This window comes from Erythrolamprus reginae, chromosome 1 (genome assembly GCF_031021105.1).
Source record: "Erythrolamprus reginae isolate rEryReg1 chromosome 1, rEryReg1.hap1, whole genome shotgun sequence".
NCBI lineage: Eukaryota > Metazoa > Chordata > Lepidosauria > Squamata > Dipsadidae > Erythrolamprus > Erythrolamprus reginae.
The window spans coordinates 160,878,565-160,903,212 of record NC_091950.1 but is presented as its reverse complement, the minus strand read 5'-3'; the positions used below and the strand labels follow the sequence as shown (position 1 = coordinate 160,903,212).

Sequence of the window (24,648 nt, the reverse complement as noted above, 5' to 3'; positions counted from 1 at the left end):
GCTAGGTTAGGTAGGTTAAGGCAATGGTTCTCAACCTTTCTAATGCCGCGACCCCTTAATACAGTTCCTTATGTTGTGGTGACCCCCAACCATAAGTCTAGTACCAATTCTCCAAACAGAGCTTTAAGCTGATTGGCAGGAAGGCCAGAAGGATACTCCTCACTGTAAACACCTGATTGGTCGGATTGTAAAAATATGTTCTAAGACATCAGAATAGAAGCTTTAGTTCCTAACACCATGGGAGATTTGTCTTTTCAGGGGTCTTAGGCGACCCCTGTGAAACAGTCATTCAACCGCCAAAGGGATCCCGACCCCTAGGTTGAGAACCACTGTATTACGGCCTATATGGACAGCTCTGTATAGGTTTATGTGTATAGGTTCCATGTGCAATGGTTCATCACCAATCTGGTTGTCCTGTTCAAGGAGAAAAATGAGAAATTGTGCCACATGGAAGCTCTCTCTCATAGGTAAGAAAGTGAGGACAAATAAAAGGAAATATTTCTTCACCAAGAGGGTCATTGGTTTACGGAATTCACTTCCAGAAGAGGTCGTGGCAGGTGTCAGCCTTGATAGCTTCAAGGCAGAATAAGACAGATTCAGGGATGCCAAGAGTATTGGTGGTTATTGAAATGGATGTCCATGTGCCGCCTCTATGTTGGTTGACGCAGGCAGGATTCCCTTGAGTACCATTTGTTGGGGGTCAGGGGAAAGGGAGAGTCTTGCCTTCTCTTTCTGCTCAAGATCCCGATGTACAATTGGTGGGCCACTGTGTGACACAGAAGGCTGGACTCGATGGGCTTTGGCCTGATTCAGCATGGCTCTTCTTATATTCTTATGTTCTCTCCAGTTTGTGTAGGATTTTGGATGGCAGAAATGCTGCCCAAACAATATTGTAACTTATGCCAATGTAGGTAGATTCTAAAAGATCAGCAAACAAGAACTAACTGTAGATAACAGAATAACAAGAGTTGGAAAGGACCTCGGAGGCCTTCAAGTCCAACCCCCTGCTCCAACAGAAGATCCTATACCAGTTGTTATGTCTTGTGTAACCGTTTCTGAGACAGACACTGATTGGCTAAGGCGCGGCAACACCAGTGATAGTTAATCTTTTTTGGCTTGTGTGCCAAAAGTGTCTGTGTGCACACTAGCACGTGCACACACCCATTCCCTCCCCCCCATGCATGTGCACTCCCTGTGCTGCCCCAGCACATGTATACAGCAACCCCTGCCCCCACACATGTGCATAGGCCTCACTGAAGCCTGGGATGGTGAAAAAAATGGCCCAATGGGTAAACAGGAAGTTTGGAAAACTGGACTTCCGGTTTGCCTGTTGTGCTGTTTTTCGCACTCCGGAGGCTTCAGGAAGCTTCCCTGAACCCTCTGAAGGGCAAAATGGCCTTCCCCAAGGCCAAAAATCAGCTGGCCAGTGTGTGCATGCACATTGGTGCTGACATAGGGCAATGCCTCACATGACCTCCGATATGGCTCAGCGTGCCCTGTGGGGAACGCATGCCGTAGGTTTGCCATCACTGTCCTACACTCTTTCAGACAAGTGGCTTTCCAGTCTATTCTTAAAAACCCTCCAGCAAAGGAGCAACCACAATTACTGAAAGGAAGCCATTCCACTGGTTCATTATTCTCACTGTTAGAAATGTTCTCCTCAGTTTTAGTTTGCTATGTTAGAAACTGCGCATGGAATAGCAAAGCTTTACCCACAGAACACCGAACACATCTAACAGTGAGGAAGTCCTTTCCTGGAAATTATCACCTGATTTGTCAGAACTGTGAACAACCTGCTTTTAGTGGAAATGGAGTGTGTCAATAAAATACACAAATTCCATGTAATAATAATAATAATAATAATAATAATAATAATAACAACAATAATAATTTATTAGATTTGTATGCCGCCCCTCTTGGAAGACTGTACGTATTTGCAGGTGTTACATACCTTAGGCCAGTGTTTCCCAACCTTGGCAACTTGGAGGTATCTGGACTTCAACTCCCAGAATTCCCCAGCCAGCATTTGCTGGCTGGGGAATTCTGGGAGTTGAAGTCCAAATATCTTCAAGTTGCCAAGGTTGGGAAACACTGCCTTAGGCTACACACATCTGAGAAGTCTGTATACTTTTTTTGACTTGCATATGGCATCTCTGGGTGAATGCCTTCAAGTTATAAATTAAGGAAGTAGCCTTTGTAGTATCATGGGACTGGTTGTTGTTCCCCCCACCACCACCAAAGTCTGGTATGAGAATTGTAACAGACCATAGACATATAAACAGAACAGTGTGTCTGAAGAGGAATTATTTGCTTATTTGCTGGCTGCGCTGAGTTTCAAACAGTTAAGATGCTGTTACACAAATGTTCCTTTCACTTCTCAACTCTGTTGGTTTACTTAAGCCTAATTAGTTCTCTGCCTAAATCTGTGAAAGTGCATGGCATAAAGAAGGTGGCGAAGAGAGCTGCTGGAGCTATCTCAGCATTCAAATATGCTGAACTCGCCACCATTCCCCCAATCGTCTCAGCTGGATTCAGTCTGGTTAAATATGTCAACAATTTTGAGCTGTTTCTAAAAAGCTGCTTGCTAAGTTCTCTTGCATAAGGCTGCTAAGACCCAGACCTGGCTATGGCAGTGACTGTCCTGCCTTCAAGAACTTGAAGAGCTGAAGTGAATTACCAACCACTTGCTGAAAAAGAAGCATGGATCGGATTTTTAGTCAGGCTTATTCTAAATTCTCCAACCTCTCTGCCGTCTCCTTCCGCTAATCACCCACGGAGGAGAACAGAGCTCAAAGGGAAGGAAAACAAACAGCGAAAGTTAGTTCTTTACTTACGGAGCTGAAGCAGCAAGAGTAGAAGTTGAGGAAGCCTCCTCCAGTAACCCATTTTCTGGATCTTGCCAGCAACCAAATCCCAGTTTTGCAGTGCTACTTGGTTCATCCTCCGCCAGCCAGCCTGTCCAGGGCTTGGGGGCTCCTCACTAAAAGTGAAAGGGAGGCAGATCCAGCTGTTTCAAATCCAGCTGTGTGAGTGTGTGGGGTCCGCCCAGGAACTGAAGTTTCTGAGCCGACGAGTGCTGGCTCGCTCTGAACGCACACAAACAGAGGAGAAGGAGGAGGAAGAAGGGGGAAGGAAAAGCTGGCAGCCAGACCAAAGCTTGATATAAAGATGACAACGCCGAGACGTTTCAGGAACAGGAAATAAAGTTTTTTTTTTTAAAAAAAAATCTTGCCATCCAGAGCTGTGTACAGAGCACCTCATGTCTGCCATTAATTTTAACCGGCCTGTAAGATTAAATGTACAAATCCTTTCCTTTGGAAGAAAAGAGATGAAATCATAAATCAAGGCATATAAGGCAACTCTTTTCCCATCAGACCTCTTTCCATTACAAAGTAATGTGGAACAGAGCTAGAAATTAGGAAAACCTCTGTGCGTTTATCGGTGTCTCTGCTTTGAAGCCATCATTCCACTTCGGTTCTGCTCTTCCTTGCAGTTTTTAGAACAAAAGAAAAAGAAATAGGAAATCTATCAGCAAGAGAAAATACTTTCTCCCTAAACTGATGAAACATTTGTATAACACAACATTGTACAAATGCAATGGTGCTACACAGTTCAACAAACAGCCTGTCTGCCCTTCTATGGAGGGAAGGACCCTTAGAGCTACTATTTTCTAGCTCCAACTTTTAACTTTCAGAATAAGTAAAAAGTTGGAGCTCCAGCGGGTCAGGTCCAGCATCCCTGCGTGTGTGCTAGCCAGCTGATTTTCGGCCTTGGGGAAGGCCATTTCAACCTCCGGAGGCTTCAAGAAATCTTCCTGAAGGCCTGAAGTTTAAAAAAAACCAGCCCAACAGGCAAAGCGGAAGTTTAGAAAACCAACTTCCAGTTTGCTGTTATTTTGCAACTTCCCTGAAGGCTCCAAAGTGCAAAAGCAGCACAATGGGCAAACTGGAAGTCCTTTTTTTGAACTTCTGATTTGCCTATTTGGCTGTTTTATTCACTATTCCAGGCTTCAATGAGAACGAGGGGGATTGTGTGCATGAGCAGGGGCAGTGAGGCGCAGGTGTGCATATATGGAGGGGAGCAGGGGCTGGCCACCAATTTCAGCCCTACCGGAATGTGCCGGGAGCGTGACCCCATGCCCGGCATGTAATTCGACTTCTGTGCATGCGCAGAAGCCGAATCTCGTGCAAAGACATGCCGTGTGTGATTTCTGGGTTGTTTTGCTTCTGCAAATGCGCAGAAGCAACACCCCCCCCCCCCCCCAGAAATTGGAGAGAAGAGTTGCCGGTTGCGAGTGACCGGAAAAACAAGGTAATACATGCCTGCGGTGCCGCCAGCCACCACTGCACCACCAGTCTCCGCCATGTCCCTCGCCCTTGCTCCCCCCACAGCTTGCCTGCCGCACCCCTTGCCCCTGCTTACCTGATCACCTCCTGCAGGGGCCATGGCACAGGGAGCAGGCTGGGTAGCCTCAATTCTGGCCGCACGGTCTGTTCTATGCTCTCTCATGCTGAAGGCATATCTTCTGCGCCCTGGGAGATCAAAGAACAGGCCAAACGGCCAGAGCTGTGACAGGCCACTTTTGCTGCTGGCCCCAGCTGTCGCTCTAGGCACGGCATCGAAATTTGTCTGCTGCGCATGTGCAGCAGCTGAAATCTCTTTCCGGGAGCAAAAATTGTTCGTTTCTTTGCTCCTGGGCATGCGCGGAAGCAAAAAATGAGTAATTTTTTTACCAGAATCACTCCATTTGCGCGGGCACAATATGTGCACGCCTGACCACAACCACCACTGGAGCGGGCCTATGCTTTTCATTCTCCCGGAGGAACGGCCGTTCTGCCCGTTCCGCCTAGGGCCCATGCCTGGAGAAGAGGAAATAGATGTAGGTACGTGCAAACATACTAGCACACGCACACACACACACATCCTTTTGGCACACCAACCAAAAAAGGTTTGCTATCACTGCCCTATACCGGTTCATACAAATGACTATCCAATTGCTTCTTAAAATCCTCCAGTATTGGAGTACCTACAACCTTTGCAAGGAAGCTGTTCCACTGATTGTTCTCACTATCATGAAATAATCTCCTTAGTTCTAGGTTGCTTCTTTCCTTGATTCAAAATAAGGATGATGGTGACCTCTTTTTCTCTCTTTTGCAAGCCAGCACAATGGGGTCACCTGGCTTAGGCCTTTACTCCATGGCTACTACCCTGCCAAGATTGCTAACAGATTCCATAAAGGAAAAGTGGACATCTGACCTAGGAGTTCAAGGCACAGGGCAAAACAGTATGCCCCTCACTATTCCATGAGTTTGTCACCAGTGACCTTATGTGGATGAACCCTTTGTGGCAATTAGGAGTGTCTTCCAAGCTTAATTCTGTGCGTAGGGTTTTCTAATCCAGCTAGAAGCTGATAGAACCATCCACTTTATAGAAATTATCTCCTTTTTCCCCCCAGAGCCCTTATTTTAGCCAAGCCTTGCTCTATCTTCAGGATCTCCAGAGAAAAGAGGAATGAAGCTGATGGAAGATAACTTTTTCTGACTTTCAGAGGGTTGAAAAGACTTTTTGTTGACATTATTAAAGGCCTCATTGGTGTACTTGTTGGAAGCAGATAAAGATGATGCATGTCTAGGGTATAGAACCATGACTGAAGCAAAGTAGATCAGGCTTAGGTCAATGCCTAAGAGAAGTCACATCCACCTTTATTTGTCTTCTTTGTGTTGTGTGGCATTCCATGGATGAAGAAAGGGACACATGTTATAAAAACATACATGAAGGCTTTATAGTTTTTTTCAACGTGAAACAAAATAATGACTAGACATATGTGTAAAAAAATCAGCCTAGTTTTAGGAAGATGGATATCAAAGAATAATTAGTTTGGTCTGCCTTTTTGTTTCTATGCTTTTCCATGACACATAGCCTAGCCATGAATCTACAGGATGACTCAATCCAGTTACAACCTAGGTCTTTGTATTTTATTTGGGCTTATAGTTTCCATTCAAAACACACAGGAAGAAGCCTAGGAGGAAAACAAACATCCAGCAATGGGTCTTCTGATCAGAAGCAATCACTGTGCGACATTTTGCGGCTTGAAAATAAAGCCACAGTTGGGTGTTTGGTTTGTAGCTCTGCTGTTCGTGGAGAGGAAGCACCAGGCAAGCAAATTGTGACTGGCAACCCTGGAAATGTGTGAACATATCCAGTGGGAGATAAACATATCCTGTAGGGAGTTTCTAACTTCTTCTAGGGGAAAGCTGAGACAGTGAAGACAATGGCCGAGAAAGCAAAAGCTTTGATGACTTCAGCTTTCGTCTACACAATGGAGTTCATTGCACAGTTCCAGTGATAAATCATAATAAACGTTTGGGAGGCAGAAGACAAATTACACTGGCTTATCCCTGTTGAGTCATTCATACTTTGGATGTGAGAACATGCTCTTGCACAAGATATGGGGGGGGGGGGGATGAGGGGAAACCCTCAAGCTCCAGGAATGGGATTTCACAATTTTTCACTGCATTTCATTCTGCAGAACTAATGACGAGGATTGGGAAGATTGAATTGATCTATGTCCAATTTAAGGCAGAAGTCAAAGTTGCAGCATTATTCTGGAAGTACAGTGATACCTCGTGTTACAAACCCCTCGTCATACAAACTTTTCGAGATACAAACCCAGGGTTTAAGATTTCTTTGCCTCTTCTTCCAAACTATTTTCACCTTACAAACCCAAGCCGCCACCACTGGGATGCCCCGCCTCCGGACTTCTGTTGCCAGCAAAGTGCCCATTTTTGCGATACTGCAATTTCACTGAGGCTCCCCTCGCTAGGAAACACCACCTCCGGACTACCGTTGCCACCGAAGCACTCGTTTTGTGCTGCTGGGATTCCCCTGCAGCATCACAAAAACACGGAAGTCCAGAGGTGGGGTTTCCCATGGAGTGGAGCCAAAGGGGAATCCCAGCAGCGCAAAAACAGGCGCTTCGGCTGGCAAAAGGAGTGAGTTTTGGGCTTGCACGCATTAATAGCTTTTCCATTGATTCCTATGGGAAACATTGTTTTGTCTTACAAACTTTTCACCTTACAAACCTCGTCCCGGAACCAATTAAGTTCATAAGACGAGGTATCACTATATTTGTTTGTCTGTCTGTCTGTCTGTCTGTCTGTCTGTCTGTCTGTCTGTCTGTCTGTCTGTCTGTCTGTCTATCTATCTATCTATCTATCTATCTATCTATCTATCTATCTATTTATTACATTTTTGTGCCCCCATCTCCCCTATAGGGTGACTCTGAGTGGCTTACAGGTTATTGTACTACAAGTAATTGCGTCTCCTGAATCAGTGTCTGTTTTTGTTTTTTTCTTCTTCTTGAACTTGGGTATCAAACTGACATTGCTTTAATTCCATAGAAATTAAGCAGGGAAGGAAATTCCTTACTTTTGGAACCTGAGCATAATAACAGATTTGCTTAATTTTCTTATTTGTGACTTATGGCATCTTCTAATCAGTCCACCATGTGAATGGTCACTTTATGCCACTTTAGCTTATAACAAAATTAAGGATAGTGCTTTGAAGATGCTTTCAGTCCCTGGTGGAGAAACAGCAAAACCTTTGTGTGGTGGTGTAAACTCACATTGTAGGGTGGCCATTGCACAGTTGATGAGCCAGTTAAGCAGGTATTGAAAAACCTAAATTGTTTTTCAGTTGAATGGAGGCAAATATACATGTCCAGGGATAATGTTATAGGATCTAATCTGGATCGGTCACCAAGATCAGAGATTTAGTTTTCCAAGCTTTCAAATTCTTGCTGGAGCCCTTTCTCATGGAACTTCTCTCTACTGGAAGGTGTCACTCTCTCCAACACGAGTCTGAAAGTTTGGAAGACTAAATCTCTGGTACCAATGACCGATTCAGATTAGATTCTGTTTTTCAGTACTTTCTTAGAATACCCTGAAAACCACTCTGCCTCTAGAGGAAAATTCTCTGCTGCATCTGTCTGATTTTTAGTGTAGTTTCACTCCAACATTTTATGACATCAGTACAACATTTTACTTCCAAACGTTTTCCTTTGGAGTTCCTGATGATGTTTTTTTCCCAATTGTCACCCAGTTCAATTATTTCCCATTCATCCAAAAACCTCTTACTTGGCTTATCATTGCCCGCTCACTCTAGATAGCAATAGTGCTTTACAGCCCTCTCTAAGCAGTTTACAGAGTCAGCATATTGCCCCCAACAATCTGGGTCCTCATTTTACCCACCTCATTTTACCCACCTCATATGGAAGAATGAGTCAACCTTGAGCCGGTGAGATTTGAACTGCCAAACTGCAGCTAGCAGTCAGTTGAAGTAGCCTGCAATACTGCACTCCAACCACTGCACCACCTCGGCTCTTAGATAAAATTAGAATATTTGTATTCAAATGTGTAGCATATTATTTGACTTACTTTTATCTTATCCAAATCTGGTTTTTATTTGGTTATCTCTTCCATTCTGATCCATACACATTCCAGCCTTAGAGTAAGGGATTTATCCAAACCCTTTCGGACTTCACTACTTACACATCACCATTATGTATGTCCATTGTTTATTCCAGTCCTGATTTTTAACCGGACATCATCCCATAAAAGGGTTTTCTCACTTATTTCATCCCCCCAATTTTATTCCATTAAAACCAAAACTTATTCAAGTCAGACTTTCTCAATGTAGTGGTTAAAGTCAAATACTGACACTGCTCTATGGTTTAACTATTTTTTTCTTGTTAATTAGATTTGCCCTATATAAGATAGTAACCCAGGAGTCAAGCTTTTATGTTGTGGTTGGCTCTGGCCCAGCTCCTGCCCCAGGGAATGGGGAGGTGGATGCAAGGGAAAATTCAACATGTCACAGGCCTGTGTTATTGCCAACAGAATCAGTTCAGAGTTTAGTTTCCCCGGACGAAGAAGAAGGTGGGAGTGACTCGGCAGAGGAGGGCTTGGCACACAGCCAAGGCAGTCAATCTTCCTTATCTTCTATAGCTTCAGATGATGACATTTTGGACCCACGCAAGTGCAGAATTATGTGTAGAAGAGACCAAGTAAGAACATATTACAGGAAATAAGGGAGGCCACCTGTGTTTGGGTGGGGCTCCAGTAATTAGGGCTGCTGCTATAAATAGCAGCATGTGGGTTTGGCCATTGTGGAAGAATATCTGTTGCAGTATCGTCAGGAATCTTGTGTGCTGGACTTTGTTGCTTTTTCACGCCTTTGAAACCAAAGAAGAGCAATGTGTGTGTGTGTGTGTATCCCTTCGTTGGAAGAAGAAGGGGTGTGAAGTTTCTCCACAGCTGCTGGCTAAGTACTGAATGACTGCTTAAAGGAAATTGTACAAACTACCAGTTTGTTTTGGGAAGAGTGCTCTTTGCAATACAAAAAGAGTACTTACAGTGATCCCTCGATTAGTGCGGGGGTTACGTTCCAAGACCTCCTGCACTAATCGATTTTCCACGGTATAGTGGTGTGGAAGTAAAAACACCATCTGCACATGCGCGCCCTTTTTCCATGGCCGCGCATGCGCAGATGGTGGAGCCGGGGAGCGACGAAAGTGCGGAGGCTGGCAATGGTTGTTTTTAATGTCGGCCACCCACCCAGCGCCTCCAGCCTCCTCGCCGCTACCCCCCGTCTGCCCGATTCGCCCCTCTCACCGGCTTTCTTGGGGCACGAGTCCTCTTGCAGCAGCGCTGGCGGCAACAGCTTCTCGGCGTTTAGAATGCCCGCCTCCTTTTAGCATCGCCACCTCCGCTCCGCGTGCAACGATTAGGAGCCATCTTCCAACAAGTCTTAACAAGTTCCAACAGTTCCAACAGTTCCAAAGCTTTTTTTTGCGATTGCAAAGCTGATTGGCCGAAATTTCGGCCAATCAGCAATGGCCGACGTCAGTTTGGTGATGACGTATGATGTCATCGGGCGGGAAAAACCGTGGTGTAGGGAAAAAAACGCGGACTATTTTTAAATGTATTATTTTTTGAAAAACCATGTTATAGCGTTTCGCACTAATCGAGACTGCACTAATCGAGGGATCACTGTAGTTTATTTTGACTTTTGTGATAAAGAACATTGTTTTGAATTTTCAAACCTGTGTGTGTCTGAAATTTGTACCCTTGAATTTTCGGGAGGCTCCTATCAGAGAGCCCACAGAACACTTTTACAAACTACTGTGTTCAGTCTCCTGCAGTGTGCTATGCCAAAAGCAAGCTGATTTCTCTCGTGACATGGGACAGGATGTGAATCTACTCTTGCCTATTAGATTACCTCTTCCTGAGTTCCTCTCTTTTTGCTAAATTAGGAGGCATCTTGAACACTTTGAATCTGGAGTCCTAAAAAAACAGACATTGCCACTGAATCCAGCACCATGACCTACTGAATCCAGTATCATGACCTATTTTTCTTCCTCTCTTCGAAGAGGCAAGAGACATAATACAAAAATACATAAACAATGATGAAGTCAAAAAGTCAGCCTGCCTCCAAATGGCTCCGGGTACTGTAGATGTTATGCCAACGATGATTGCTTAATTAAAATGTAGGATCCAAGGCTCAGAGTGAGCTTCCAAACAACTTGATCTGTTTTTTGTTTAGAATCACAACTTTCAGCTGAGGTCTGCTCACTACTGCATCATATGTAAGTGGAGCAACTACAGTAATTATTATTTATCTCTTGAACTCTTCTGCCAAAGCAAGTGAATCTTCCTCCAAACTTTTGGGGTTGTGTTGCCTCCTCCTTTGAGTCTCCTCATGTTTATACACATTTTTATTCATGCAATCCGTGTGGATATCTGGCTTTTTTCAAAAGTCTGTCAGTTTTTCCACATTGGTGTTTATGGGCCAATTTCCCCTCCCAATCATTTTTTTCCCAAAAAAGAGAGAGGGAGGGCAGGAGCAAGAGAGCAGCACATTTCCTTCTGACTTTAGAACTGGCAGGATAGGGGTACTTTCTTTTGTCTGACAAGTTTCCAAGTTTTTTCTATTTTTTTAAAAAATGTGTTTGTGTTTCTCTGTCTGGGTGCTTGGCTCAATGTTGGGTTCTCCTCCTGCTGTCTTTGTGGCCTCTGCAATTTCTCTGATCACATGGGGAAGCATCTTTGATGTTTTCCTTTTCAGTCCTCTGGTTTCCATAAGGTCTTGGCTCTGCTTGAAAATGCTTTTGTGGCTGGAAGGGGCCACCAAAGTTTATTTACTTTTAATCACTGACCAGTAGGATTATTCATACCATATTGCTTTCGCATTATAAGCCCTCGATGTATTTGTCTTCATTACCATTATGAGAATAAATTAACAATGTGTCAAAGACTTCATACCAGAATGCGAAAACAATTGATCAGAAAAGATTGTGTGTGTGTGTGTGTGTGTGTGTGTGTGTGTGTGTGTGTGTGTAAAGCAGAAGAATTTATGTCCAACTGATAAACATACTGGTCAGCAAAATCAAATTGGTTGTTATTGCTCTTTAATGGTAGATAGGTAGGTAGGTAGGTATTAATTGCTTTGATAGTATTAACTGTTGATAGAAGGCTATGAGCTATTACTGGACAACTACCAGAATTTCCTTGGGAAATTTAGAAGCCATTTTGGCAATCCCATTCAAAGTATCACAGCTGATTAGGAGATTCAGAAATTCTAATAGGACAACAGGAGAATAAGGTTTTTAAACTAGAATCGGGATGGTGCAATGGTTAGAGTGCAGCACTGCAGGCTACTTCAGCTAACTGCTAGCTGTAGTTCAGCAGTACAAATCTCACCACCGGCTCAAGGTTGACTCAGCCTTCCATCCTTCCGAGGTGGGTAGAATGAGGACCCAGAATGTTGGGGGCAATATGCAGATTCTGTAAACCACTTAGAGAGGGCTGTAAAAGCACTATGAAGTGGTATATAAATCTAAATGCTATTGCTATTGCCCAGAATTGTTGCATTGGGTGAGGAGGCTCTTTTTGACAAGTTTAGAGATGACCTCTGAGATGAACTGAAAGGGCAAGCAACTTGTCATCTTGGATGAGCTTTATCAGCGTTCCATTGTAACTGATGCCTGACTATTTATTTATTTATTTATTTACTTACTTACTTACTTACTTACTTACTTACTTACTTATATAGTTAGTTAGTTAGTTAGTCAGTTAGTCAGTCCAATACACAATAATACACAATGAAGGTAATAGAGGACATCTTCGAGGAAATAGAATTAGAGAAAGAATAGAAGAGAGAGTATAGGATAAAATAATCAATGAGAGAATAGAAGAAAGATATAGGGATAGAAGAGAAGATAAATGGGATATAGGAGAGACAATAGGACAGGGGTCGGAAGGACTAGAGGAACTGAAGCAGATTTGTGGTGTCAGAAGCAGATGTGACACATGGGTTTCCTTTTTCCCCTCTTGATTTTTCATCCCCAGATCCAGAAATGGGGAGCCAATGAAGATTGCAGCTGTCAAGATATTTGGGATGATGAGATCTGGCTCTTTGCTTCTACCGTGTTTCCCCGATAGTAAGACACCCCCGATTGTAAGACGTATCGGTGGTTTCAGGGGGGTCGGCTAATATAAGCCGTACCCCGAAAGTAAGACATATGTCTTACTTTCGGGGAAACACGGGGGTATTGCCGCCTCCCTCTCATCAAGCTGCACGCCGCAGACTTAAATCTCCTAACGCGACTTTTGAAGTTCAAACCTTGCTAGTCACCCACTATGCAAAGGCCGTGGCGCTGTCAGGTCGCCCAGGCAGTCATTCGGCCACATCCGCTGCAATTCTCGTCTTTTTCCCCCAGCTCCCGACATTCGGACTTTCGCCTTCCTTTTTTAAGCTGGAAGAAGGGCGCGCTTTCGCTGCTTTCTTCCGGGACCGGGGAGGGGAGCTGTGAGGGAGGCGGCCTGCTGAGGCCCAGCCCCCCCGGGGAGTTTGGCTGATGGAGGGACGAAGCCAGACTGCTAAGCTTCGGCTCCTCGAGAGCCAGTGAAACTTGCCGGCGGAGCCGAGTTAGCCGCAGGGAGGAAAGAGGCGGCGTCGAGGGGTCACGGCGCAGCCTCTCCGCGGCAGTCGAGATGGGCGAGGGCCCTGCCTTGGCGGCCACGGGTTGCCACTGTTATGAACCCGGCGGGCTCCTCAGAAACGGCCCTGCAAGGGAAGCCGCCCGGCCAGAGGTAGGAAAGTCCCCACCCATCCTTTGCCCGCATCTCGAAGAGGGGAAGAGAAGGGACTGTGGTGATGGTGTTGGGGGGGGTGCGAGATAAGTGAGGGAGCCTCGAAACCGCTTGTCGCCTTCGCTTCCACGGGGCTTTTGAGGGAAATAACAGTCCCTCCTGGGGGAGAAGCAGGGGAAAGGCTCTCGGAGCCCTTGAAAGGACCCCCCCCCTTTCCACCCCTTGTTGACCGAGACGAGGTCGGGGCGCTTCCTTCCCATTGGCGCTCTCTTCAGATCCTCCTCCCCTCGCTCTGGGTGAGCAGCGCGGCGTGGCGGCGGTGATGGAGGAGGAGGAAGAGGAGGAGAACGAGGGCGGCTGTCGCCCTTGAGGAGGCTGCCCTGGAGCCCTGAGGTTGAACTTGGAAAAGGGCTCACGAGGCTCCTGTCCCGCGGCTGCCCTTCTGGACTCTGGGGAGATGCCACCTTCGGGAACGCGACCCTTTCAATTTTTTTCCAATATAAGACATACCCCGAAAGTAAGACATAGTGGGGCTTTTGGGGATAAAAAGAAAGTAAGGCACTGTCTTACTTTCGGGGAAACACGGTACTTACAAACTTTTCTACTTAAGAACCTGGTCATGGAAGGAATTAAGTTTTTAAGTAGAAGTACCACTATATATTCCTTGCAGACAGCTGGTAATTTGCATCCTTTTAGAGCTCTTTGAAGCACTTGGAGGTCTTATCTGTGTCCTCAGGGTCACCTGAGTAGAGCTCCTAATTCCTTTCGTCTGTAATTTTTTCCCTCTGGAAATCCATTCCTACTCTCACACCATTCAAAGGGGGTTCATCCCAAATTGCATAGCTAAAAGTCTGTAGAGATTATCAGTGATACAGGCTATGATTGTCCCAAAGGTGGTTTTTCAGGAGGCAACTGGACTTTCTTGTTTGTTCTTTGAAGACATTTCACTTCTCATCCAAGAAGCTTCTTCAGTACATAAGAGAAGTTTCTTAATTGCTGTAAAAAAACACAGGACAGCCAGATTCTTTGGGTACCTTTGCATGTAGAGATGCACTAAAAAAGCAGCAGGTTACCAGTTGCAGCTGCCAGAAATAAATACTGCCGGTTAGGAAAAAATATTTATTATTTTATTAATGTATAATTGGTTTAATTTATAATTATACAAATAATTGGAAGTTTCTATTATCTAAGTTTATTACTAAGCTGTGTGTTTTTTTTGTACTGGAGAAATTCAAAAAATGTTTATCTCATGGAAAAGCCTTTAGACAGAAGAAACCATAAGGATTTTGGTATACTGCTCAAAAAAATAAAGGGAACACTCAAATAACACATCCTAGATCTGAGTGAATGAAATATTCTCATTGAATACTTTGTTCTGAACAAAGTTGAATAGGCACAGCAGCATGTGAAATTGATTGTCAATCAGTGTTGCTTTCTAAGTGGACACTTTGATTTCACAGAAGTTTGATTTAATTTGGAGTTATATTGTGATGTTTAAGTGTTCCCTTTATTTTTTTGAGCAGTGTATATAGGGGATACCGCTGCAGGAGGAAGAGATAAAATAAAAACAAATTTTAAAAACCCTGGATATACTTCCGTCCTCGCTTTTATTATTACTTCTCTAATCTGATGACAGCGTTGCTTTCGGAGCGGGCCAGAGTTTTTAAACGGTTTTATTACATGTCGGAAGTTTTTGTTATTATTTTTTAAATGTTGTAAAGCCTTCGAGGCGCGGAAAGCGAATGCAAGTCATTGGTTTCCTATTCTGTGAAAACAAGGGGGGGGAGAGGGGAGAAGCGAGACGCTCTCGGCAGGGAGTAGCCGAGTTGATTTGCGCCGAGTAAGCAGAAACTGCCTTCGCCTTTCTTCCCGGTAAACGGGGAAGGGTAGTAGTAGTAGGCACGACTCGGAGCAATTTTGGGCGGCTCCAAGAAACTGTCTTTTGTTTTTCCCATTCTGTCCGCTTATATCTGAAATTAAATCCCTTCAAAATCGCGGAACGGGGCGGGAAAGTTTTAAAGCGAATCTGGCAAAAGTCGGGTGTGAGGCAACTTTGAGCGAGAAAAGGGATTCCGCCGCCCCCCGTCGCAGAAGCGAAGTTGAGGGAGAAAGAGGGAGGGAGGGGCGGGAAGAGGCTTCCCCTCCCACGTCCCTTCCTCACACTCTTCCTGCCCCCTCCCTCCACTCCGCCCTAAAGAGCCAGGCGCATGCGCGGAAGCGGCCTCTGACCCCCCCCCCACTACCTCCCCCCATCCTCCTCCTCCTCCTTCTTCTTTCCCGGCTCGTTCGCTATGGAGTCTCCCCGCGCCGAAAGCCCTGGCGGCGGCAGCAGCACCAGCACCAGCACTACCAGCAGCAGCAGCGGAGGAGGCGGCGGCAAGGAAGACGGCGAGCCCGAATCCCCGCCGGGTCCTCTACCAAGCCGGCCTCCTTCGAAGGCGGTGACAGCAACGGCGACCACAGCCGCAATAGCAACGGCGGCGGCCACTGGACCGCCGGCTTGTTCGGTAAGGGAAGCTCCGCCGCTGCAGCAGAGCGCCAGGTTAGGCCGCGGCCCCGCGGGCGGGCTCGTCCCCCACCCTGCCTCCTCGGCGGAAGCGAACTCGGGATGCGGCCGCTCCGGTATAACCGGAGCGCGGTCGGAAGAAGGCGAGAAGGGTGTCGAATGGAGCGAGGAGAAAGAAGGGAGGTTGCTTGGGCTTGAACGCTAAACCCTGGGGTTGGAGTGGTGGAGTGGGAAAGTGGTAGGGGACGATAGGAGCCCTTCACCTCTGGCTTTGGTGGCAGGAGGAGGAGGAGAAGGGCAGGGTTCCTGGGTTTCCACCCCTTGCCATACATGCCCAGTGGGAAGCAGGTGCAGGGTATGTGAGGAAAAGTCTAAATAATAATCATAATAATGCATAATAAAACAATAATGCAATCGAGGCCAGGATCAAAAAAATTAGAATGCAGAATGCAGATTTTGCAAGGAAGCTGATGAAACAATTGATCACATTCTCAACTGACTACAAACAGAGGCACAACTACGTGGCCCAGATGCTTCATTGGAACCTGTGCCACAGCTACCACCTATCAGTGGTAAAGAACTGGTGGGATCATAAACCTGAGAAAGGTAGTTGAAAATAAACATGCCAAAATACTTTGGGACTTTTGAATTCAAATTGACAAAGGTTTTGGAAAAGAAAAAAAGTGGATCATTGATGTCACCATACCATGGGACAGCCGAATTGATGAAAAACAACGAGAAAAATTTAGCCGATATCAGGATCTTAAAATTGAACTACGACCACTCTGGCATAAACCAGTACAGGTGGTCCCAGTGGTAATCGGCACACGGAGTGCTGTGCCAAAAGTCCTCAGCCGGCATTTGAAAACAATAAATATTGACAAAATCATTATCTGTCAGTTGTCATGATTCCTGACAAATGCATCTTTTTCTTTTATGTGCATTGAGAGCATATGCACCAAAGACAAATTCCTTGTGTGTTCAATCACAGTTGGCCAATAAAGAATTCTATTCTTTATTGGCATATTCCAAAAGGCCACCGTACTTGGATCGAACCCAGCATTTAAGTTGCTGAGTGAGAAATGAGTTGAAGTGAGTTTTGCCCCATAATTTTAGCACTTTTCTTGCCACAGTTGTTAAGTGGATCATCCTGGTGGTTACATTACTAACACGGTTGTTAAGCGAACCTGCTCCCCCATTGGCTTTTCTGGTCAGAAGGTCGCAAAAGATGATTGCATGACTCCAGGACACTGCAGCCGGTCATAAGTATGAAACAATTGTTATGCATCTGAATTTTGATCACATGATCATGGGGATGCTTCAAAACTCTGAAAACTGTCACAGGTCATTTTCTTCAGTGTTGTTGTAACTTTGAATGGTCACTAAATTAACTGTTGTAAATTAAGGACTACCTGTATTATAGTCCAAAGTATCTGGAGACTGCTATTTTTGTGTTCAAAATATCTGGAGTCTGCCTATGTCCTTTATTTTCCAAAATAGTATGCTTTCCATACCATTGGAGGCAAATCTACTTTCCAAGGGTCATATTCTCTATTTTATAAAAGATAGGTTGTCACTACAGGTAGTCCTCAACGTACAGCCATTCATTTAGTGACCATTCAAAGTTATAACGGCATTGAAAAAATTGACATGACAGTTTTTCACACTTAATATTGTTGCAGCATCCTCATGGTCATGTGTTTAAAATTCAGACATCTGTCCACTAGCATGTCAATGGAGAAGCCAGATTCACTTAACAACCATGTTACTAACTTAGTAACCACAGCAATTAAATTAACTGTAGTAACAAAGGTTGTAAAATGGGGCAAAACTCAATAATTGTCCTGCCTGCCACTGCAAATTTTGGGCTCAATTGTGGTTGTAAGTTAAGGACTACTTGCATCATATTTAAGGCCCTTCAATAACACCTGTATCCAAATGAAAACCAGGATTTGTTTGTAATTTACCACAGACCAATATAGCATGAGACAAGATTTTAGGAATGTGCATTGTAATTGATAAGAGTGGTCACCACTGGAAACAGCACTCAGTGGTATCTGCACTGGTTTCTTAAGGAGTTAGTAGGAACTGGGGAAAACTTTTAATTGTCTCCAATTTTACTGGCTTCCTGCTATCTGGAATTTTTATAAATACTCTCTTAAATTGGCTGTTTTGTATGGTACACAACGCCCTCATGCAGATTGGGTTTTGGTTTAGCATGTTGTGTTTACAAACCATAGTGTGGCTTGTAAACTGTGATTTATGGTTTAGCATGCCGGGTAGACCCAGCAAGTTGCAATATGCTTTTTGAACTCAGCATGTTTTTGCATTTTATTCATTATGTGGTTGAAAGTCACCATTATTATCAGCACACCTGTTGCTGGGAGTGGAATGTGATAAAACATTTAACCTTGTTCCCTCTTCCCAAGGTTTTATGAATATTGTTCCATTTTTAGTGCAAATGTTAAAGCAGGGTAAAAGCTTGCCACTGCCCTAGCATATGTCACTAAAGTTTCAAATAACAGGCTGAATGTTTTTAATTGATACTTTTCTGATTCTTAATAACATAAGCTAGCTTTTATACAAGTTGGTATAAATGTTATTGTATTTAAATGTGGCTGGATGTGTCTTTCTCTCCAAGGAATTTAGGCAGGAAGTACACCTTCAGTGTGCAAAGGGACTCTATCTGGACTCTATCATGGGTAATGTAGGAGTCTTGTAGGCTGTTCAAATTTCATTCTGCCTTCAGATTCCCATTGTTAGAATCCCAATTTTGAATGCTTCATTTTGTGTTGAAAACCAGAGTCAGGATCCTGCTGTTTTAATGCCGGCCATCTAAGTTAATGCACAAGCTGCCTAAACTAGGGAAGAGGGCAGACATTTGATTTTAATGACATAACACTCTGAACAAACATACTGAATGCTTCACTACAAGGGATAAAACTCAAGGAAGGACTTACTACCATGAAACTCCATTTTATTTGGTATAAATAGCTGATTAAAATATGTAAGCCCAGTAAGCTTCATTAATGTAGGTGAAGTTAGTGTTTAGATACTCATTTGGTATTTAAGATTACCCCCGCCATCAAAAAAAAGATTAAACAAAAAAAGCTGCATATGCCTCTGTCATCTTCTCGGGGACCTAAGATTGTCTCAAAAGTGCTTTTTCAAAAGGCAACTGGACTGGTTTTTTTGAGGAAGGAGAAGGTGTTTCATTTCTCACCCAAGAAAATTCATCAGTCATGAAGATGAAAAGCAAAACATTATAATCTTCCTCAAAAAACCAAACACCAGTTGCCTTTTGAGAAAGCACATTTCTCAGAAATAATGACCTTGGATGTCTGAGAAGCTGTATAGACAATGATTTAAGACATAATAGGAAGAGAGCCTTGTTAATCTCTGATGGCAAAAATCAGGAATCTACAGCACTTTTTCTGACCAACAGATTTTATGAAAAGACAAGAACTTTTATGAGCTATACTTCACTTCATTAGATACATGGAGTGGATAGGCTAATGCAGTATTTAACTTTGAATGAGGTTAGGATGAAAGGCAGAAGAAAATATACTGGTTATGTAAGAGAGATTACAAATACCCTTACGAATTACCCTGTTTTTCCCAAAGTAAGACATCTCCTGATAATAAGCCCAATCGGGCTTTTGAGTGCATGGCAATAAGGCCAAAAGCTTATTTCAGGGTTCAAATATATATACAGTATATATATAAGACAGGATCTTATATATATTGCAGTGTGTTAACCTACTGTATTTTTTGAGACCACCAGAGATTTCCTGGTGGTCTCAAAAATACTGTAGGTTAACATTCCATTTCCTGACAGATGTGAATTTAACCACTATGGAGTGTCCTGGTAGATTAAATTGTTCTGATATTAACTAGACTTGTTTAGATTTGTGATGTCAAACTTCTGTCCATTAATTCTTTTATACAAAATCTGCCCTATATAAAATCAGGAGTAGGCATTGGTGGCAGATGATGGCACATATCACATTGGAAGAAGAGTGTACTAAAAAAATATCTAGTGTGTGTACTTGTTAGATCTTATGATGGTGCTCTTGGTGGAGATGCGTAGACCTCTGGGTTTGTGGCAGATTCTTAGCCCTATATTATTGTCATTGTTCTATTTTTACTGCTTTAGGTTGGATTTATTTATTTATTTCATTTATTTTATTTGTTATTAGAGTTGAAAGAGACCTTGCAGGTCATCAAGTCCAACCCCTAGGATGTTATAGGAAGCCCTATAACACCCCAGCCAGGTGGCAGTCCAATTTCCTTTTGATAGTCTGTAAGCAAGAATTGGGCCTGTTGGCTTGAGAAAATGCAGTGTCATTGTCCAATATGGGATGTTGTTTATTGATAATTCATTTGAGTGGGTTTGAACTGTAATCTGTAGAAACTGGCCAGTGGTGATCTATTGTTATGTTTCTGTGGTCTGTCTTTTACTAAGTCCTTAGGAATTGATTAAACCCAACTGATTTTGTCTATGGATCTTGTTGTATGCATACTTAAACCTTCTGTTTGCCTAGTTTAATTTCATCAGTTGAGTATCTCTGTCCATGAATCAGAATAGCTGGCTGGAGGATTCTGGGAGTTGAAGTCCACAAGACTTAAAGTTGCCAAATTTGAGGACCCCTGCTAGATGATTTGGTGATGTGTTTTTTGGAGAAAGTGAAAGCATGCAAATATGCCTAGTAAATAATCTGGCTATATTTATTTATTTAATGTGATTTTTATATTGCTAACATGTTGTAAGCCGTCCTGAGTCTAAGGAGAAGGGCAGCATAAAAATAGAATGAATGAATGAATGAATGAATGAATAAATATCTGTTCTGTAGTATTACAGTGATATCAAGAAAACAGACTTATTCTGTACGCTGAGCTTGACAGAGGGGTGGAAGTTTTTAAAGTCATGATGGAATTCGATGAAAGTTTAATTTCCATGGGTCTGGTTGATAAGGATGTTATCAGTGAATCTCAAATAATGAAGATGTTTCAGGTAGTTGAGGGTTAAGAAAGCATTGCTCTAAGTCAGCCATGAAGGTCTTAGTGCCACTGATTGCCAGAGGTGAAGTGGCTGTAGGTGAGTACAAAGTCACAAGGTTTGGTGATAGTGTGTGCAGTTTTGGCATCTTGGTGGCCTGAAGTCCATGCTTGTGGGGAATGTTGCTGTTTAGCATCCATGGTTGTTGAAATAATTTTGCTAGGGTGATTGTCTATGCCAGTGTTTTTCAACCAGTGTGCCGTGGCACACTAGTGTGCCGTGAGACATGGTCAGCTGTGCCGCGAAGCTGAGAGAGAGAAAGAAAGCAAGAGAGAGAGAGAGAAAAAGAAAGAAAGCAAGAGAGAGAGAGAAAGAAAGCGAGAGAGAAAGAGCGAGCAAGAGAGAAAAAGAACAAGAGAAAGAAAGCAAGAGAGAGAGAAAGAGAGAGAAAGAAAGCAAGAGAGAGAGAAAGAGAGGGAGGGAAGGAGAGAGAGAGAGAAAGACATAGATGGAGGTAGGGAGGGAGGGAGAGAGAAAGCAAAAAAGAGAGGGAGGAAGGAAGAGAAAGAAAGGGATGGAGAGAGAGAAAGAAAGAGGAAGGAAGGGAGAGAAAGAGGGAGAGAGAAATAGAGCGAAAGGGAGGAAGAGAGAGAATTTCTTTGTCCAAACTTTTTTTAGCCCTCCCCGCCCCGCTCAATGTGCCCTAGGGTTTCGTAAATGTAAAAAATGTGCCGCGGCTCAAAAAAGGTTGAAAATCACTGGTCTATGCCCTATGGAGTTCAGTTTTCCTAGGAAATGTATCGTGATTCTTAAGTAGTTGGGAGTGCTGGTCTGACAAATTGAATACGTGAAACCTGATATTCTAGTTATGACAGATTAAATGCTTGAGATAAAGTGAATCTCCTATTTTAAGTAGGAGGATTAAAGTAATTCTTCCTCTTTAAACAAATTAATGGGAAAAACTAGCCCTTCTTTCAAGCAAATGCAATAATTTGATACAATAGTTACCATGACATGCATTGCAACACCTTACTTTTCCTGCACTCTTTGTCTAATGGCTAAACTAACCAGACAGGACAGCCATTTTTCGCTGACTTGTGTGAAAAGGATTATAAAAGAGGTAGTATTGCAAAGATTAAAACATGCATTATAAATTGATATTACTGTCATCACTTACAACCAATTAAACTTGATTCTGTTTTTTAAGAGCCAGTGATTTGATACATGGCAGCAGTGAAGTTTTCTGATAGCAACAGTTGTAATGTTTACAGATATTCCTTTTCCCCCCTAAAAGATCATGGAAGATTGTTTATTGAAAAAAATAGAAATCAGCATTGCTGAAGCCGAAAAGAGGACTGGGCGGAATGCTATGAACATGCAGGAAACCTATACTGCATACCTAGTTGAAACAAGGTAGGTGAAAATCAAAATAACGTTAACTGTTACATTGGCTCTTTTACAATTAGTTTGAAAATTATTTTCAATGCATTTTATGGTTTATGTTGCTTTTCCATTCTGTCTTAATAAACTTAGGAACAAGTAAAATTGCTCGGAGACAAATATGGGACCATGTTCTTAAAGAATCATATTTATTAAAATAACTTATGCATAAGGAAAGAGCTGACTCAGTTCCTGCTATTGTGAAATCTCTTAAAACTAAAAGCAGTTCATTGGCTAGAACAGTGTGGCTCAAGAGTACTAAAGATCAAGCAGATTGTCCATAGTATTGGTTAATTTATGGTTCAGGTCAGTATGTGTACTACATGACTACTATTCTGAGACAACTCAGGAGTAGAGGTTTATCTTACAGTGGTTTACAGTGATCCCTCGAGTATCGCGAGGGTTACGTTCCAAGACCCCTCGTGATACTAGATTTTTCGCAATGTAGTGGTGCGGAAGTAAAAACACCATCTGCGCATGCGCGCCCCTTTTTCCATGGCCGCGCATGCGCAGATGGTGTTTTTACTTCCGCACCTGGGAAGACCCAGGGAAGGTTCCTTCCGCCGCCCAGCAGCTGAGGAGCCGCCTGCCCGCCGCTTGTCCGGCCGCCGCTTGTCCGGCCGCAACTTTTCCGCCCGCCGCTTGTCCGCCGCTTGTCCGGCCGCCGCTTGTCTGGCCGCCGCTTTTCCGCCTGCCGCTTGTCCGCCCACCGCTTGTCCGCCCGCCGCTTGTCCGCCCGCCGCTTGTCCGCTGCCCGCCCGCCCGCCTGCCGCCCGCCTGCCCGCCGCTCGGTGCACGATCGGGGTTTCCCCTTTGCGTGGGCGGCGGGGAATTCTGGGAGTTGAAGACCCAGGGAAGGTTCCTTCGGCCGCCCAGCAGCTGATCTGCTCGGCAGCGCAGTAGCAGCGAGGAGCCGAAGATGGGGTTTCCCCGTTGCCCACGCAAAGGGGAAACCCCATCTTCGGCTCCTTGCTGCTACTGCGCTGCCGAGCAGATCAGCTGCTGGGCGGCCGAAGGAACCTTCCCTGGGTGCCGCCCGCCGCTCGAGAGCAAGAGGGGGAGAGATAGAGAAAGAGAGAGAAGGAAAGAAAGAGATGAGAGAGGGAGGAAGAGAGTGTGAGAGAGGAAGAAGCAAGATAGAGAAAGAGAGAAAGAAAGATGAGAAAGGAAAGGAGTGACGTCATCGGGTGAAAAAATCACGATATAGCGTTTCACAAAGATCGAGATCGCGAAACTCGAGGGATCACTGTATATACAAGGCATCTATATGCATACATACATGTGGAAGGCACATGCCAGACAATCAATGCTAAACTAAGAACTAAAAATGCAGATAGAACACGACAGGAGAGTGATACACGAGGAGAGGGATGAGACCCTTTCATGGCTTCCCTTATATAGACAGTTTCTTAAAGGGGCAATAATCCTGTTGACAGATCCTCAGTCTTAAAGTGACAATAACCCTGCTGGCGCATCATTGCATCAGAATTTCAGTTTAAAGCCTTACATCAGCTGGTCAGCTTTAAATCGTCATTATCTTGACAGTTCACTATCTTCCAATAACATTAGATGTGGCTCCAGTTGTGGCTCAGACTAAGAGTGCAGAACAAATATAGTATTCTTATTTATTTTATTTATATTTCATGTTTCTAGACCAGTGATGGCGAAACCTATGGCATGGTTGCCACAGGTGGCAGGTGGAGCCATATCTGCTGGCACATGAACCGTTGCCCTACATCAGCTCCAATGTGCATGTGTGTGCCAGTCAGCTGATTTCTTGCATAGAGTCTCTGGGAGGGCATTTTTGGCTTCCAGAGAGCCTCTGGAGGGATGGGGGAGGGCGTTTTTACCCTCCCCTGGCTCCAGAGAAGCCTTTGGAGCTTGGGGAGAGCAAAACATGAGTTTATTGGGCCTATCAGAAGTTGGGAAACAGGCTGTTTCTGGCCTCCAGAGGGCTTCTGGTGGGTGGGGGAAGCTGTTTTTGCCCTCTCCAGGCATTGAATTATGGGTGTGGGCACTTGAACATGCTCGATAGTGCACGCACATGCTCTTTCGGCACCCGAGGGGAAAAAAGGTTCGCCATCACTGTTCTAGACTGTCCGTCACCCTTAAAGAGGGGCTCTGGTGGTGTACAATATAATCAATATATAAAACAGCATATAAAGTTACCATTAGAATATTAAAATTAAGATTAAAAATTAAAATTGTGAAATTTTAACATAACATTTCAAAGGCATTAAAACAATTCCAATGGCTGTTTAACAATGATTAATAAAGGCAGATGGTGGACTGCCAGCCAACCCCTCAGTTGTATGGTTCAGACATTCAGAGTCTCCTCGAGAAGGGCGGTATAGAAATCTAATTAATTAATTAATTAATAAAATAAATAAGTTTTGACCTCTTTACAGAAGGCCAGGAGAATGGAGGTCTGTCTCATTCGGCGGCGGGTGGGAGGAAGGATAATTCATGAAGTAGGGGCAGCAGCAGAGAAAGCTGTCTTCTTAGACTCTGCCAATCAAAAATCCTTGATTGAAGGGGTCTGCAGCATAGGG

The 24,648-nt window shown here is 44.0% G+C and overlaps 2 protein-coding genes across 3 annotated transcripts in view; one reads left to right on the top strand and one right to left on the bottom strand.

Annotated features, from left to right (window-relative positions):
- Positions 1 to 3,176, bottom strand: part of LOC139155352 (TGF-beta receptor type-2-like) — a 55,308-nt gene extending 52,132 nt beyond the window's left edge. Inside the window, exon 1 of one of the 2 annotated variants that reach the window (XR_011557064.1) lies at positions 2,835 to 3,029. Coding sequence is in view for 1 of the 2 variants with exons in the window: in XM_070730486.1 (XP_070586587.1) it covers positions 2,835 to 2,940 (106 nt within the window). In the remaining variant the exon portion in view is untranslated. Of the gene's footprint in view, positions 1 to 2,834 lie in introns of both variants that reach the window. The other variant, XM_070730486.1, reaches the window with a different exon arrangement.
- Positions 3,177 to 15,029: 11,853 nt separating this feature from the next.
- The window catches only part of SNX4 (sorting nexin 4), a 29,115-nt gene continuing 19,496 nt past the window's right edge, over positions 15,030 to 24,648 (top strand). Inside the window, exons 1-2 of the mRNA XM_070730931.1 lie at positions 15,030 to 15,658; positions 21,951 to 22,069. Of these exons, the coding sequence (XP_070587032.1) occupies positions 15,443 to 15,658; positions 21,951 to 22,069 (335 nt within the window). The 5' untranslated portion in view covers positions 15,030 to 15,442. The remainder of the gene's footprint in view (positions 15,659 to 21,950; positions 22,070 to 24,648) is intronic.